This window comes from Hippocampus comes, unplaced genomic scaffold (genome assembly GCF_001891065.2).
Source record: "Hippocampus comes isolate QL1 unplaced genomic scaffold, H_comes_QL1_v1.1 scaffold317, whole genome shotgun sequence".
Taxonomy (NCBI): domain Eukaryota; kingdom Metazoa; phylum Chordata; class Actinopteri; order Syngnathiformes; family Syngnathidae; genus Hippocampus; species Hippocampus comes.
The window spans coordinates 1,624,465-1,639,011 of record NW_017805531.1 but is presented as its reverse complement, the minus strand read 5'-3'; the positions used below and the strand labels follow the sequence as shown (position 1 = coordinate 1,639,011).

Genomic DNA, 14,547 nt, shown 5'->3' with positions numbered 1-14,547 from the left:
GTCACATTACTTTTCTTTTTTGACACTTCTATCTCAGATTCAGATTCAGATTCAGAAAACTTTATTTATCCCCGTGGGGCAATCTCGACACAGAATGTGACCACTTCGGCCACCACTGAAAAAGTAGAATCGGCATTTCTACTTTGACCGGTCTCTTATTTACACAAGTATGTGTACTTGAGTGTTTTTTTTTTTTTTGCCACGCTGACAGAAGTCAAATCCGCACTTGAACTCATCTCAATCCGTCTCTCTCTCGCGCTCCATATCTCTCTAGTTCATACTCTACTTGTTCTTAAGTAGAGTATGAGTGCTCCCCCACCCCCACTCATTTAATTGGAGTCTCCTTAAACACACACGTATCTGTACTTCTACTCAAGTACAGTGTGAGTACCTTTTTTTTTTACCATCTCTGAAGGAGTCGAATCGTCTTTTTCTTCACGCAAGTATTTGTACTTCTTCCTATGGACAGAGTGTGAAGGCTTTTTCTTCTACCCGCGCCCATGAAGGGGTTAAAAGAGGTACTTCCACTTTGATTGGAGTCTCTTTTTACACAAGTAGCGGTACTGTACTTCAGAATGTGAGTATTTTGGCGTCGTCGGTAGAGTCGAAGCAGGAGTTCACTTTCGCTCCCGTCTTTGGCATCGCCTTCCAATTAAGGTCAGTGTTGAGCACGAATGCCACCTCTGAAGGAGTCCGATCGGTGCTTCGACTTGAACTAGGTTGTCTGACCACGGGCTCTCTTTTGAAGTAAACGCGGAATCTTTTTGCCACCTGTGACTTCACTTGTTCGGGACATCCACTTAACGTGTACTTGAGCCACATGGGGGTGTGGGGCAAGAGGGGCCGGATAGCGCGGCGCACAAAGGAGGCAGGCCGGGGAACGAGGGGGTACGCGTGGTGCGGATGTTTCCTCGGCGTCGGCGGCGCGGACGTCAGAGCGTGCGTGCGAGCGAGCGAGCGAGAAAACGAGCGCCCAGCATGCACCGCGAGGCCGTCGAGAGCTCCCGCAGCTGGTAGTGAGTCTCGCCAGTCACCACCACGCCGAGGAAGGCAGGCAGGCAGCAATCCTCCCGTGCTCCACACAGCACAGCGCAGCACATACATGATCCCAACCGGGGAGGGGGGAGACTGACTTGTCTACCTTCCAGGCGACAGAGAAAAAATGCTGCGCGGACGTCCGTTGAGTCACCGCGGCGGCGTTTGAGTCACGATTGTCTGTCGGTTTCCATTTTGGAGGATTCCTCCCTCCATCCTCCGGGCAATGACAACGGTCTCGGCAACCCCGCAGCAGATGAGGGACCGGCTGCTGCAGGCCATCGACAGTCAGAGCAATGTGAGTCAAGCTAAAACGGCTATCGCGGGGCTGGATGCTGCTAACGTTAGCCTGTTTACATGCCAATCCGGCACACGCTCCCGACTCTCTCACGTTGGCAGTTCGTGGCCATTTGCTCGAAAAGCAGCGCGGCCCGCCGTCGTCGGTTGTCACTGGCAATGGCGAATGTGTCCGAAACGGAAGGGACGAGTTGACAGCTCGGAAGCTAATTTAGCAACAGTGGCTGGCTCTGTCCCCCTCGCCTGCTTAGACCCTCCGAGTCCGTTAGCATGCTAACCCTAACGCCAAAGCTCGGAAGTAGCATTTTTAGCGTCACGGCGGAATAATACGAATAGACGCGCCCTCGGCGAACCCGAACGTTTCGGAAACATCGTCCAAATACATCGAGCGGGCAAAAGTTTGGCTGCCGAGCGCAAGACGCTCGCGTTTCCCCGTTAAACAAGCGTCGGCTGCGGCTAGCGAACTCGTAGCTCGGGGACGCTAGCTAGACAAGAGCGACTGTTCCGACTCCACTTGGTAGCATTAAGCACGCTCGGCTAGCGTTAACGCAGGTAAATCTTCGCGCACGCCGGTTGGCTTTGGCTTTCTAAAAAAAAATCAACGTCTCCTTTCGTTTTAACAAACGACGTACTGCCTCTTGCTTTACACGCTAGTTCGCCTTCATGTTTGCCTCAGTCAAGTTTTTTCCCCCTTCTCTCGGTTGACACATTGCTGAGTACTTTTCAACAACCCTCTTATTACCTTGAAGGTAATGTCCATTGGTCGTTGCTAACTTGTCCCGTTACACACCCTGCAATTACCGTAAAATGAGTTTCCCCGAAATTCAGCCTGTCTGTCCACCTAGCGCCTATCTAAAATAAATGGCATTCGATTCTACACGTGTGCTAATTCACACCGTTTTTGAAGAGTAACGAATGCTAATTGTTTTTATTGCAGATATGCAACATGGTGGTTGTACTTGAGGTGATTACCTGTCTTGAGAAGTATCCTATCACCAAAGAAGCACTTGAGGTGAGAGAAATGCACACTTTTTCAACGCAAAATTCTGCCCGTTTTCTACTGCACAGTGCCCAATCGTCCTGGCACGGCTGTACTCGGGATGAACACTTTCCCACAAGCAGGACCACGCACTTCGGGGTTCGAGTGCCCCAAATGCCGTTCCAAGTCGGTCCGGTCCCATCAAGAGTCACTTAAAACTACTGGTAGTTGCTCACCGGTCCTGCTGATACCCTGCTAGAAATGTCACAAACAGGCATACTAATGTTCTCTTGCGTCCTTTCGCCGCCTGTCGCCACTAAACAAAATGCGTCTACTTACCCGAGGCCAACGGCCATGTGTTTAGAAGTAAATGCAGTCACCCGGGCCGGCTATTTGTGGGTGCTTCGGATACTGAAATGCAGTGAGTACTTGACCCCCCAAATGTGGATCATAGCCTCGATTAACCGAATTCACTGCCAGCTATTTTCAAAGCGGAAATCCCAATCATGTCAGCCTTTTTTCGAGAGAAGTTTTTTTTTTTTTTACTTTTGAATGACCAAAAGAGAGGAGACTCTCTACCAGGAAGAATGTTCTACCCTTTTCTGTTTCTTAGTCATCAGGAGAAGAACAAAAGTTGGCTTAACACCACCCATTTTTGACCAACAGAGAAAGGTAACATTTTGTACATAAACGTGTCCAGCGGAAGAGTGGGTAAATCAGAATCGATATTTATCGCGCGATCAATGTCAGTCGAAAAGGTGTCGATCGAATCTTAGATCGAGAAAGAAAATCAAGAAACAAACCCCGGCATTGGGTGCCTTGTTGGCAGAGGCTACAATCTGATGTGAGATTTGTGCCACAATTGCAAGCGCGTCAGAGAATCAAGAAGCATGGATACGTGGAGTAGAAGTCGAGGAGTCCCTGTCGTTGACGCGCTAGCTCTGGAGTTGGCCGGCTCCGATACTCAGCGTCGCGCCGAAACAGGCGAGTGTCCTTAAGGGCAACGATGAGCCAGCTGAAAGCAATCCTAAGGCGGGTGCTCAACTCTAATCCGTGCACTCCAAGAGAGTTGGCGAGGGTGCTTTTGCGATGCGACGATTGCATTGAAAGTTAATGTCACATATCGACGATAATGCTACGGTTTTAACGTCCTGCGCAAAAAGCTTTTTGGGTGCCGTGCTGGAGGAGCACGCATGTCAACATTGCGCATGACACGCCACAGAAAAACTGCACATTCCTTTGAACATGTGATTAGCTACCGGATATTTGGGATGGTATTTTTCGTCCTGATTTAATTTTGTCTTTTGATCAATTGGTTTGTTTTTATTTCGATCTATTTCATTGTTTTTCCTCATCTTAAATAGGTTTGGGGTAAAAAAAAAAAATCCGAATCTATGATCATCTCTATCCACCGCTATGATCGGCCTCGGAGTTTATTGAATCTTTTGAATGACCAGTTTCTTTCACTTTTTCTTCGGCGTGTATTAAAGGTGAAATATTCCAATCAAATGGCCCCAATTCGGCCTTTTTTCGCTGGGTCCTTATTTGGAAAAGTGAAAAGACAAGAAAGAAGACGGTTACTAGCTGCGATGACACACTTGGCTCCCGCTACACTTTTCAGCCACATGGCCCAGCCTGACTCGGACGCCGATCTTGTTTCTTTGTGACACTTCAAACTGCAAAAGCGGGGGAAGAGTATCTTGCGAGTAGATAAGCGAGGAATAAGTGAAGGCCCACTCAAAAGAGCAAGCAAGAGCTTTTGACGGCAAAGCCACAACTCAGAAACGTGCCAACAGCGACGCCGACTTAGCGCGTGGCCCGCGTCGACCGTCGATGGCATTTGTCATTCAGTCAATGAACGCCATCGACCTTTCTCATGGTCACGACACACACGCTCCACTAGATACCTTGCCCACCTATACTTTATTCTAGACGTGGAGGTACTCAGTTGTAGTGCGCGGTGCCTAAACTTGTCCAGCTTACACTCTGTTGCCGTTTCTCTCTCTCGCACCGACCGAATGTGCTGCTGATGGCAAGCAAATCCAAAGCGCTGCACTGCCATCTCCGGGGCTGCGTTTGTCAGTACAGCTAACAAGCGTATTGACCCTCCCCCTTAAAAAGCGTACTTGATGTCTGTAGAGGGCGACGGGAGGGAAATGCTGGATGAGTTAAGACTCTTAACGGTAAATATCCCATTAACCGTGATCCCAAAAATGTATAGATATTTGGAATCATGGTAGAATGTCAGCTCTTTAAAGTCACCGCATTACTAATGACTTGTTTTCCTAGTCGCGTAACACGGCTGCGCAAGCACACGTGGCCAAGACTCTCCGTTACAACCCAGGCTAAACTAGAGCTTACTTCTTTGTTGCCGATTCATATTGAGACCGGGCTTTGGTCCCACCTCGTGGCATCGTAGGTGGGCAAGGAAAGAAAAAATGGAGACGAGTCAACCGCTAATATGCATGAGATGACTGTCCTCACACTGCTTGTTAGCTTGCCCCGTTCCGACTGATGCAACGTGATTCTTAAGCGCAAAATCAGCCGCCCCGAACCGAAGTGAGGAAAACTGAGCCGTGCGGTGGGAATGTGGTCATTACGAGTTTAGATTTCTCCCTAACGCCCATTTGCATTAGGAAACCCGACTCGGAAAGCTGATCAACGATGTACGGAAGAAGACCAAGGACGAAGACCTCGCCAAGCGGGCCAAGAAGCTCTTGCGAAACTGGCAAAAGCTGATTGAACCCGGGCCCGCCGTCGCCTGCGCTCCCGGCTCCACCAATGGCAGCTCTCACCCCTGCAGGACGGAAGCCTCGCCGCCCGACATCTCTCTGCCGGCGAAGGGAGTCCCCGAGTTGAAAGTCCGAAACGACGTTCACAACACGTACTCGCCGAAGGCCGAAAAATCGGGTGGCCGCAAGCGCCGGGCGGAGCACAGAGACGGCGGCGTGCACCTGCCGGAGAAAATGTCCAAATTGCCTCCCTACGACAACTCTGCGTCCCCGCCGCCCAGCAACGGGATCGCAGGCAGCCCGGACGCCCCGCCGGACCAGGAGGTCGTCCCGTCTCCCGACCGATCTCGGCTAGAGCACCTTGACAATGAGAAAATGGGCCGGATTCCCGTCAACGCCGTCAAGCCTCGGCCCAGCTCGCCCGCTTTGGCCAAACTCCCGAGCACTTCGTCTTTAATCAAGGTCGCCGTCATGCAGCAGCAGGCCAGGGCGGACGACGGCGGGGTGGGGGGCGGGCCCTATCCCGCCAGAAGCCCCCGGGGCCTTTCCACCAGTCCGAGGAGCGCAAAGCAGGACGCCGCGAGCAAGCGCTCCGCGGCACACGCACAAATGCCCGCGTCGCTCCCCAGCCCTTCGTCCGGCGATTCGCCATCGCCTCTGACCCGGCCCCCGTCCCCCTCGGCTCAAAGCGCTCACTCTTCCCAGAGGTCCTCGGCGCACTGGGCGAGCTCACCGGAGGTGCCCCCCCGTTGCCCGCCGCAAGACTTAGCCGCCAAACTGGAATCCCCCTCGCTCTCGCCCGCTCCCCCTCGCCCGCAACACAACTCGGAAGTCCACCGGCCCGCCGCCGAAGCCGCCGCGGCTGTCTGGGAGGACGCGGACGGCTCGCTGACTTCCGCCTCGGAGCATAAGAGGAGGAAATACCGCTCTCGAGACTACTCTGTCAACTTGGACGGCCAGAAAATCGAGGACCCCACGAAGCCAGTCCGGTTAAAAGAACGCAGGCTGACGTTTGACCCCGTCACGCGTCAGATCAAGCCCCTCATCCATAAAGAGCCTTCTCAGTCGGAGGAAGCCCCCGCTCCCGAGCCCAGGCGGAGAACTGAGGTCGCTGCGCCGCAGGCCACGGCCACGGCGGCGGGGCCCACCCCCACCCCCAACCCTTTTCACCAGACAAACTGGAAGGAGCTGTCCAGAAACGAAATCATCCAGTCCTACTTGAACCTTCAGAGCAACATGCTCACCTCGTCCGGGGTGCAGGCCCCGAGCGCACACTTTTTCATGGCCCAGTATCTGAAAAGGGAAGAACGGCAAGTGAAGGAGTCGAGGCAAATGCACGTTTTGCGGGCCGATAGCCCGGCGGCGGAGTTACCGGGCGTCGGCCGGGACGTGGAGGGCGAGGACCTGGACAGGATACACAACCGGCACTGGCCCGGGGTCAATGGCTGTTTGGACACCAACGACACCTGGTATGACTGGACAGAGTGCATATCGTTGGACCCTCACGGGGACGAAAGCAAGCTGAATATCCTGCCGTACGTTTGCCTCGACTGAGGGCTCTTTTTCAGCTCCTCATTTGTTTCTTTTTGTTTTTTGTTTTGTCCCCCCCTCGCCTGTCTCCCGACGACATAGATGATATCATGTAGGATCTTGTTTGGCCAAGTCCAGACCTGCTCAGCTCCCTCCTCTCTCCCGTGGCTCCTCCTCTATCTGTGATTGAGATTTTGGTACCAAAAAAGAAAAAAAAAAAAAGATGAGAAATTAAAAAGAATATTTGAGTTTGTGATACCAAGGGCTGCTTTTGTGTTTATTTTTCAAGCTGAAAGCCACAGTAAAGTTGGAGGCCCCCGAAATTGCAGCTACGAGCGCAGAAGACAGACAAGAGGGCAAAATGAGGCCGAGTAGCAGGAAACGCCACCGAGATTTGAGGCTCGCAGGGTTGTTACTGCTCCTGTTTTGTTTTGTTTGGTTTTTTTTTTTCCTTCCCCTTGACCTTTTTTGACTTCTACCATCTAAGGTTCAATATGAGGGTGGGCTGGTGTTGAGCTGTCCCGTTCAGGCCGTCATATTGGTGTTGATCTACTACTATGTTCGAGAATATGAACCCGTCTCTCGTCTCAAGTACTGGCGGTTACCACAAGCTTTATGTGAATTATAAAAGAGTAAATTATAGGGTTCTTGTCATGTACACATCTATTTATTTCGGCTTGTACATTTTACAGGACTTCCTTTGTGATGTTTCAAAACATCCTGGTTTTCTTCCATACCCCCCAGCCCCCTTTTTGTTTTTGTTGTTTTTTTGTTTTGTTTTTTTAGTTCTGTCGCAGTGTTGTCACTCCCACCATGTTTCAAGAACTTTTTGTTTCCTTTTTTTCTTATTTGCGTCTAAATTGGTCATCACTTTCTTTGGGCGACACATTCCATACTTCTTCACATTACTGCGTTGTCTCCGACTCCGAAATAAAAGTGTGTTTTGGAAATTTGCTTTCAAGTTTGTAAATTCAAACTACTGCCGAATTTCTACTGATCCTACAAATGCAGAAATGACACAAAGTTAGTACTGTATGTTGCGGGTTACGAAATCGCTCCGAGTTTAGGTACGGTGGTGCCTTGAAATACGTGTGACCCAGTTTACGAGTAGTATGCCCCTTTTTAAAATGTGTTTTGTTGTTTTTTTTTTTTTTTTGGCTTTCAGTGCAAAGTTGATACACGGTGCCTTGAAATACGTGTGACCCAGTTTACGAGTACTATGCCCCTTTTTAAAATGTGTTTTGTTGTTGTTTTTTTTTGGCTTTCAGTGCAAAGTTGATACAAGCGCTACATGGTGGCTGTGAACTTGACTCACTTCACAACAAGCTGCAGTTCGGCAGATAGAATTAGTCATTTGTTTTTAAGAAAACTCTTCAACCAGTTTACTCTCATAATTAAAAAAAAAAATGACATGCGTTGAAGACAACCACATAGCCTAACCTTTGAAATCTGACATGTTAACCCAATGCACGTAGATGCATCGTCTTTATCCCCCATGAAGAACAACTACGGTACTTTGACTGCTGAGTTTGACGTGGCAGCCATATGAATGTATTTGCATCCAGGCTCAGACAACAAGGAGTAGCGTGATGACCGTAGAACTGAAGCAGAAGCTGTGACAAAAACAGATTAATTCTTGACATTTGTCATTATTGTATGTTTTTATAGAGTACAATTTTACAGGGAGCTATTTTCCCCCTTAACTAAAATACACATTAAAAAATGGGATTGGGGGGGGCTCTATCGTGGGCCTGCAACAGATTAAAACTATTTCCATTTATTGCAACAGGGAAAGAGGATCTCAAGGCACCGCTGTAATTAATATGGAGCTCATAATCTTTTTTTATTTATTTTTTTATCCCCCCCAGATAGGCTTTAATCAATGCATCCCGGAACAGGTACTGGTGGTTTATTCAGCTTTTGAGATTGTAACTTCAACTCCCTGTAGCATTTTGTCAATTGTCAAGCCAAACAAAATGGCGATGGCGAGAGAGCCCAGAGGCAGAGCATTTTTGATTTGGTGTTCCCTTTACACTCATCCTTCACCATCATCCCTGCACACGTCGCTTTGGCTGGTGCACTTGCTCACTCTTCCCTACCAATGTGCCTTTGGTAAATTGAAAATCTGCATTTGCTTCCGCGTGCGAAGGCCTGACCTTGCAGCCGGGTTATTTGTCGAGAGCTCTGAATCTTGTGATCAGGGTGAAGCTGGTATATGCATCGTTTCGGGGGTTTTTTTTTGTTTGTTTGTTTTTTTGGTGGGGCGGGTACACAGAATTTTTGTGAGGCTGCAAACGCAGAAGGCAGAAGAAGTGCACACCACAGCTGGCAATAAAAGTGCTCCACCAGATTGATAATGTTCAGAATGTTTTCTGTAGTTTTGACTGGGGCGTCTTTGTTCAGTGTTTAACATCTCTCAATTGTTTGACAAATAAAATGATCTAATTCTTCATCTCGGCCGTTTGATTGTGTGTCCGTAGGATTCTGAGAATTTACGGTCATGTGATTGAAGGAGCAACGTTGAATGTTGGAAGTACTGTACTGTATTCTGAAATGTGGTATGAACTCGTCCACAAGGGGGTGCGCTTGCTCCGTTTAGACGAATGGAAAACCGTTGGAATATTTGATGGCCAGCATCCAGCTCCATTTGCTTGTATCAAGTACAACTTTATTGTCAAATATGCCGTATGTGTAACATACAGCACAGATGAAATATGCTCACCACTCGTAAGAGAATTCATGGCACTAAGAGAATGGGGGGGGGGGGGGGTTCTCTCCATTACTAGTGCCGCTGTTGGCCTAGTACTGTGACCGAAAGCTAAACGCCCAATATGGCTCTTCGATCCTTTATCCCGCTAAAGGTCAATGTCCCAGTACACACTTGGTCCTCACAAGTAAGATAATTCAGTGCGCTAGCCTTGTGAGGATAAGCAATTTGGACGATGGATAACAGAACTATTGTGTCTTTTACCACTACTAGTGCCACTTTTGACCTAGTAAACCTGTTCACTCCTCTGTTGACATTTCGAACAAGTACATGTAACTACAACAGAACAAGTTGACAACCGTGTGCTACTCGTCCTACAAGTGAACCACTTTCTGTTAACTAGTGGAATCGGATGTCACTTCGTTGTGAAGAGTTTTAATGTGAATGAGTAGAATTTTGCATCGGGATGGGTGTGTACCAATAGCAGGTGTCAGTATTTGGCCGATACTGGCCTAATTTTTAGGTATTGCTCGTGTGCTCATTGATACTTGGTGCACTTGTACAATAATGTTTTTTTCACAACTGTATTGCATTTCTCTACACAAGTAGGATAACTGGCACAAAGTCAGACAACTACTAGTCGAGTCCAGGGGGCTCCTAGTCTGTGAAACATGCCTACTAGTTTCAACCTTGTAGTAAGATGGAATTGTGTACTAGTAGGCCAAAAGTGGCACAAGGAGTGATTTTTTTTCTTTTTTGAGTTAGTAATTTTCTAGTGAGGATAAGACTATACTAGTACTTGTGCCTCACAAGTAAGGGATCCACAACTTCAGTTTTTTTTAAGTTGACGTCTACCAACCGCTTTCAGCACCTCCAAAATGTCAGCAGTCTGAAAATAAAGTTGCTCGCGTGACACTCTCTTCTATTAGGCAATGAGCTGACGTCTGCCTCTCGCAGACACCGGGTCATGACTTTCCCGGCAGGTGTTTACTCTGAGTCAGCCCTGTGCACGCACACCTGGATGACGTCGCCAGCGGCTGCACGTGTGCAGAAACATCCTGACATGCCAATACAGTATTAGTGAGGCTCCACTCAAGCCTCTACATCAGTGACCGTGCCCGCAACACCACTGACAGCTGGATGTTCAATTGTGCAACGCGCTGATCAAAAATAAATAAGTAAAAAGACCCTAGTCGTCTGGGGTTAGGGTTTGGGAAACAAGGCAAAATAGCACACAAGTTGAAAAACAGGTTCATTAATGAGGCACCTTCTGGAATCTAGTGAATGAGCATTTGATTGTGCTGCCTGTCACTCTTTGTAACTGGCTAAGATAGATGAACAGAGATACAATCAGTGGCATGCAAAGCTCAGATGAGCAAATGAGTGTACTGCCCCTTAGAAAAAATATTGTTGATGGGAGAGGAGTGGTGCATACCAATGATTTTGACACCAATTAGCAATATACAATAAAGGCGAGACAGTCAGTCCTGTATCGACTTTCTATGCCTGGACTGAACTCCCTGGACACACATACCCGAAAATGAAAGCAAGCCCACGTTTCTGAAATAACACGAGACCATTTACGTAAGAATAAATGAAAATAAATCAAATCATATGTCACTTAGTAGGCTAAAAGTCGCAGTAAAAATGGTTTTAAAAAAATCGTCTCCTGAATCATTAATATGAAATAAAAAGTGAATTTGTCAATGACGTGATGCTATATTACTGGAACCACCCATTAAATCGTTTAAGATGAATCTAATACATTAAATCAAAGAACTCTATGCACAATTACGGATACAATTTACACTTATATAGCATTAATCTCGCCCAACATTCATAACACAAGAAAGAACAAACCTAAGGGATTTTTGTGTCATTATGCCTTTTAACCATCGTACTGAAAAATGTCTGGCGACGCCGCTGCCCCCGGATACGTTTTTGTAAGGCATACATAATTCATACCAATTAACTCAAAGTGGTTAACTACCGCCTCCATCACGTCTTTTTTTCAAATTTTGTTTGTGAAGTTATCAAAACAGTCCTTCAACTCTTACTCGTCTTTTTTCTTTCTTCACGCAAGTATGTGTGCCTAGTGTATACTTGTAAAAAAAAAGTAGAGTGAAGTGGTTTGCCACCTGTGCTCGTGTCTTGTGAAGAAATATTCATGTCGCCACCTGTACTTTGGGAATTTCAGATGTGGCGCCGACATTACGTCAGCTCGGTAGCTCGATGCGCTCTTTTTTCTTTTTTTTTTTTACAACAGTGAGTCAAGAACGTGCGACAAAGTGGGTCTGCTGAAGTCCAACTTTCTGGGAAGCTGAGCAGGGAGGCAGCCCCGGGCAACCGAGTCCGACCCTTCAGGAATTCGGGAAGTTTCCTTCCATATATGGACTTTTTCATATCAATCGGCACCGAACGAACTAAAGAGGGGGAAGGATTTTGGGATCGATTGACGAAGAGTGCGTGTTAAGGCAAGATATATCCGCCTTCTGCACGTGTCGACTTCATCGGCCTATTGTTCGGTGGCAAGTCCACGGAGCAGCAGGCTTTGACCGTTGTCATTATGAAGAAATAGTCCTCCTTCGCCGTCTTGCATTTCCCTTTATGAGGGTTCATCGGATTGCGGATTTTCTTACTTCAACGTAGTACTTTGCGTGTTTGTTTATTTTTCTCAATTACTCCACAGCAAGTAGTGCCAGCAAGGAGGAAAGAGTGTGTACAAGACGGAGAATGTCCAAAATATGCGATCATTTCACATTTAATCAAAGAAGCGGAAGTCCAAAGCGCAACTGTCTTAAATTACAAACGGCAACAAAATACAGTCAAAAACCAAACGGCATTTCTCGATGGCTTACTGATTGCCTCAACTGATATTTAGCTAGTTAACAGCCAGGCCAGGACCGCCTCTAAAGCTACAAACACATTCAACATCACAGATACTGCAGTGTAGAACATCAGAATGGTGATGCAAAATGAACAAAAACATGACCTCCGCCTCAGATATATTTGGGTGTTACTTGCATTATTATTTCTCTCTCTCTCTCTCTCTCTCTCCCTCTCTCTCTCTCTCTCTCTCTCTTTATAAAGATAGCTAGATAGATAGATAGATAGATAGATAGATAGAGCTAAATTTGCTCTTGACCAGTTAGCGGAGCAGCGACTACCGTGCACACATTAGCATTGATTTGAATGCCCGTTTCTCAAATCAGAGTAATACAAAAAAATAATTAGTATTGCAAGAAAATCTGTTAATTTGATTAGTTTTAAAAACTATCAGCAACAATTTAAAATATTTTTTTGTGCGTGTTTCAGTATCATGGAGCCAAACAGCCAAATACATAACATGACAAATACAGAAGTAGTATCTCATAAAAAAGTGGTTGAATTGGACCAATCAAATAATATGATGCTCGATGATGATCTATTTTTCTTGTAAACATAACAAAAATCATCAAATCAACGGTCCGGTTTTGTAGAACAGCGGTGCCTTCAGTGTCCTCTAGAAATGCCACAAAGTGTAAGCATGGTGGGAACTCTCTTGTCTCTCCAAGTCATACTCTTTGGACAAAGCCCTGAGAGCTTTCCAATTGGCGGCCGTCAAAGAGAAAAGGAAGCATTTCGTCCAGCCTCCGGACGCGGCCAAGTTATTTTCCTTACTTTTGAACTCGCCAACGGGTCATTTTCAACCGTTTGACGCCCAAAATCTCACGATGAGCTTCAACAGAGGTCCTTCTTACGGCTTAACCGCGGAAGTCAGAAACAAGGTACGTGAAAAGTTGTTGTTTGGCTGTCGAAACGAAATCGATGCAAGTCTCCTGAAAGTTTTTTTTTTTTTTTTTTGCATCTTTTTGCGCTCTTCTCGAGACCCACGGCTGCGCAGCCTCCATTTTGATGCGCCACTTTGGCTGAGGTGGGTGGCAAACTAAAGTCGCCACAGCACCCGAAACTATTGGTAGAGAAGAAATAAGACAAAAGAAACCCATTTTAAAAAATCAAGTTACTCGCTAAAATCGATGCGCGAGTATGTTGCAATAATGATTCGGTCAGTTTGAAAATGCCGCAACCATAAAAACTCTTTAAAAAAATCTAAACAAGTCGCGCAGGAGTTTGTTCAAAGCAGACTTTGGGCGTTGTCGCTCCCTCTCTCGCGCAAAGAAGTGTCCGTGTGGCAGATTTCAAATCACTCTCGAATATTTTCGAGCCTATGCACAAATTTGCACGTCCGCATTGCGACTCACATTAGCGCATCATGCGATTCGGCCATTAGACCCGACCGATTAAAGTTTTCTTGCCATTAAGAGTTCATGGAAAGTTCTACCGTTTAACATTTAAAAGTCCAGCTCTTTACTTTTGTTGGTGAGCACATTATTTCACGATTACTTTATCGTAATTATTAATATTTGTTTGCTCGGCGAATGCATTTCAATGACGACATAGTGTGGAATGTGTCTCCCAAATGACCTCGCTTGTTGGAAACTTCTGGAGAAAAATAGTGCGTTTGTGTGGAGAAAGTGTGCTAAACCCGCCCCCGACCCCCACCCCGAGCATCCGGATCCACTTAAAATACCAAAGTCGATCCCGGAGATAGCGTTTCTTTGCCACCCTGTGAGACGTTCTTATTGAATCGTACCAATAATACGCACTTGCCATTTGAGATAGAGAGATCGATTGATATAGAGATGAATGCAGTACATACCCTGGATTGACAGAAACATAGACGCAGTCCATCAGATAAACAACAGCAAAGTTAAAAGAAATACACAGCAGCATTGAGAAGGAATTCAAATGCATTTAAGCCTAATATACAGTCAGAGAAAAAAAAGGGTGCCTAAAGTCATGCATGTTTGTAACGTGCAGTGATTATTGAACACATAAATGCACAAAAAAACATCGCAAGCATCATCTTGTGTCTGTGTTGGATACGCGCCTTTATGAGCCCAGGCCGGGCGGACTGACATCTGTGTGAGTGTCGGAGTTTGAGCTGTGGCTGACAACAGCTCCTGCTTTTGAGAACTCATTGTGTTGATTAACTCCCACCCCCGTTCAATAAATCCCCCCCCCCCCAAAAAGGGCATTGCGGACATGCACATTTGAGGGCATCACTGTCAGTAAATACAGTTGTACCTTGATTTAGCAGTGCCCCAACGTATGATTTACCCTGTGCAAAGGCACACCCAACACATGAATGCTACAGTAGAACATTTCTAAAGTCTCTCTCTCTCTCTCTCTCTCTCTCTCTCTCTCTCTCTCTCTCTCTCTCTCTC

At 46.8% G+C, this 14,547-nt stretch overlaps 2 protein-coding genes across 4 annotated transcripts in view; both read left to right on the top strand.

The window, feature by feature from the left end:
• Positions 1-639: 639 nt before the first annotated feature.
• On the top strand, positions 640-6,809 carry crsp7 (cofactor required for Sp1 transcriptional activation, subunit 7). 3 transcript variants are annotated; one of them, XM_019877954.1, is made up of 3 exons: positions 640-1,333; positions 2,270-2,344; positions 4,948-6,809. In XM_019877954.1, the coding sequence occupies exons 1-3, from the start codon at positions 1,262-1,264 to the stop codon at positions 6,595-6,597; spliced, it is 1,797 nt and encodes a 598-aa protein (XP_019733513.1). In that variant the 5' UTR covers positions 640-1,261; the 3' UTR covers positions 6,598-6,809. The 3 variants fall into 3 exon arrangements, with proteins under 3 accessions (XP_019733513.1, XP_019733514.1, XP_019733515.1); XM_019877955.1 differs by lacking the exon at positions 640-1,333 and adding an exon at positions 1,346-1,884; XM_019877956.1 differs by lacking the exon at positions 640-1,333 and adding an exon at positions 1,910-2,081.
• A 6,077-nt stretch (positions 6,810-12,886) lies between these two features.
• Positions 12,887-14,547, top strand: part of cnn2 (calponin 2) — a 7,166-nt gene continuing 5,505 nt past the window's right edge. Inside the window, exon 1 of the mRNA XM_019877938.1 lies at positions 12,887-13,047. Within this exon, the coding sequence (XP_019733497.1) occupies positions 12,994-13,047 (54 nt within the window). The 5' untranslated portion in view covers positions 12,887-12,993. The remainder of the gene's footprint in view (positions 13,048-14,547) is intronic.

Excerpts from the sequence above, each read along its gene's own strand:
- crsp7 (XM_019877954.1), top strand. The coding sequence starts at position 1,262 with ATGACAACGGTCTCGGCAACCCCGCAGCAGATGAGGGACCGGCTGCTG. Across the intron at positions 1,334-2,269 it reads CCATCGACAGTCAGAGCAAT|ATATGCAACATGGTGGTTGT; the intron begins GTGAGTCAAGCT and ends TTTTTATTGCAG. Across the intron at positions 2,345-4,947 it reads TCACCAAAGAAGCACTTGAG|GAAACCCGACTCGGAAAGCT; the intron begins GTGAGAGAAATG and ends CATTTGCATTAG.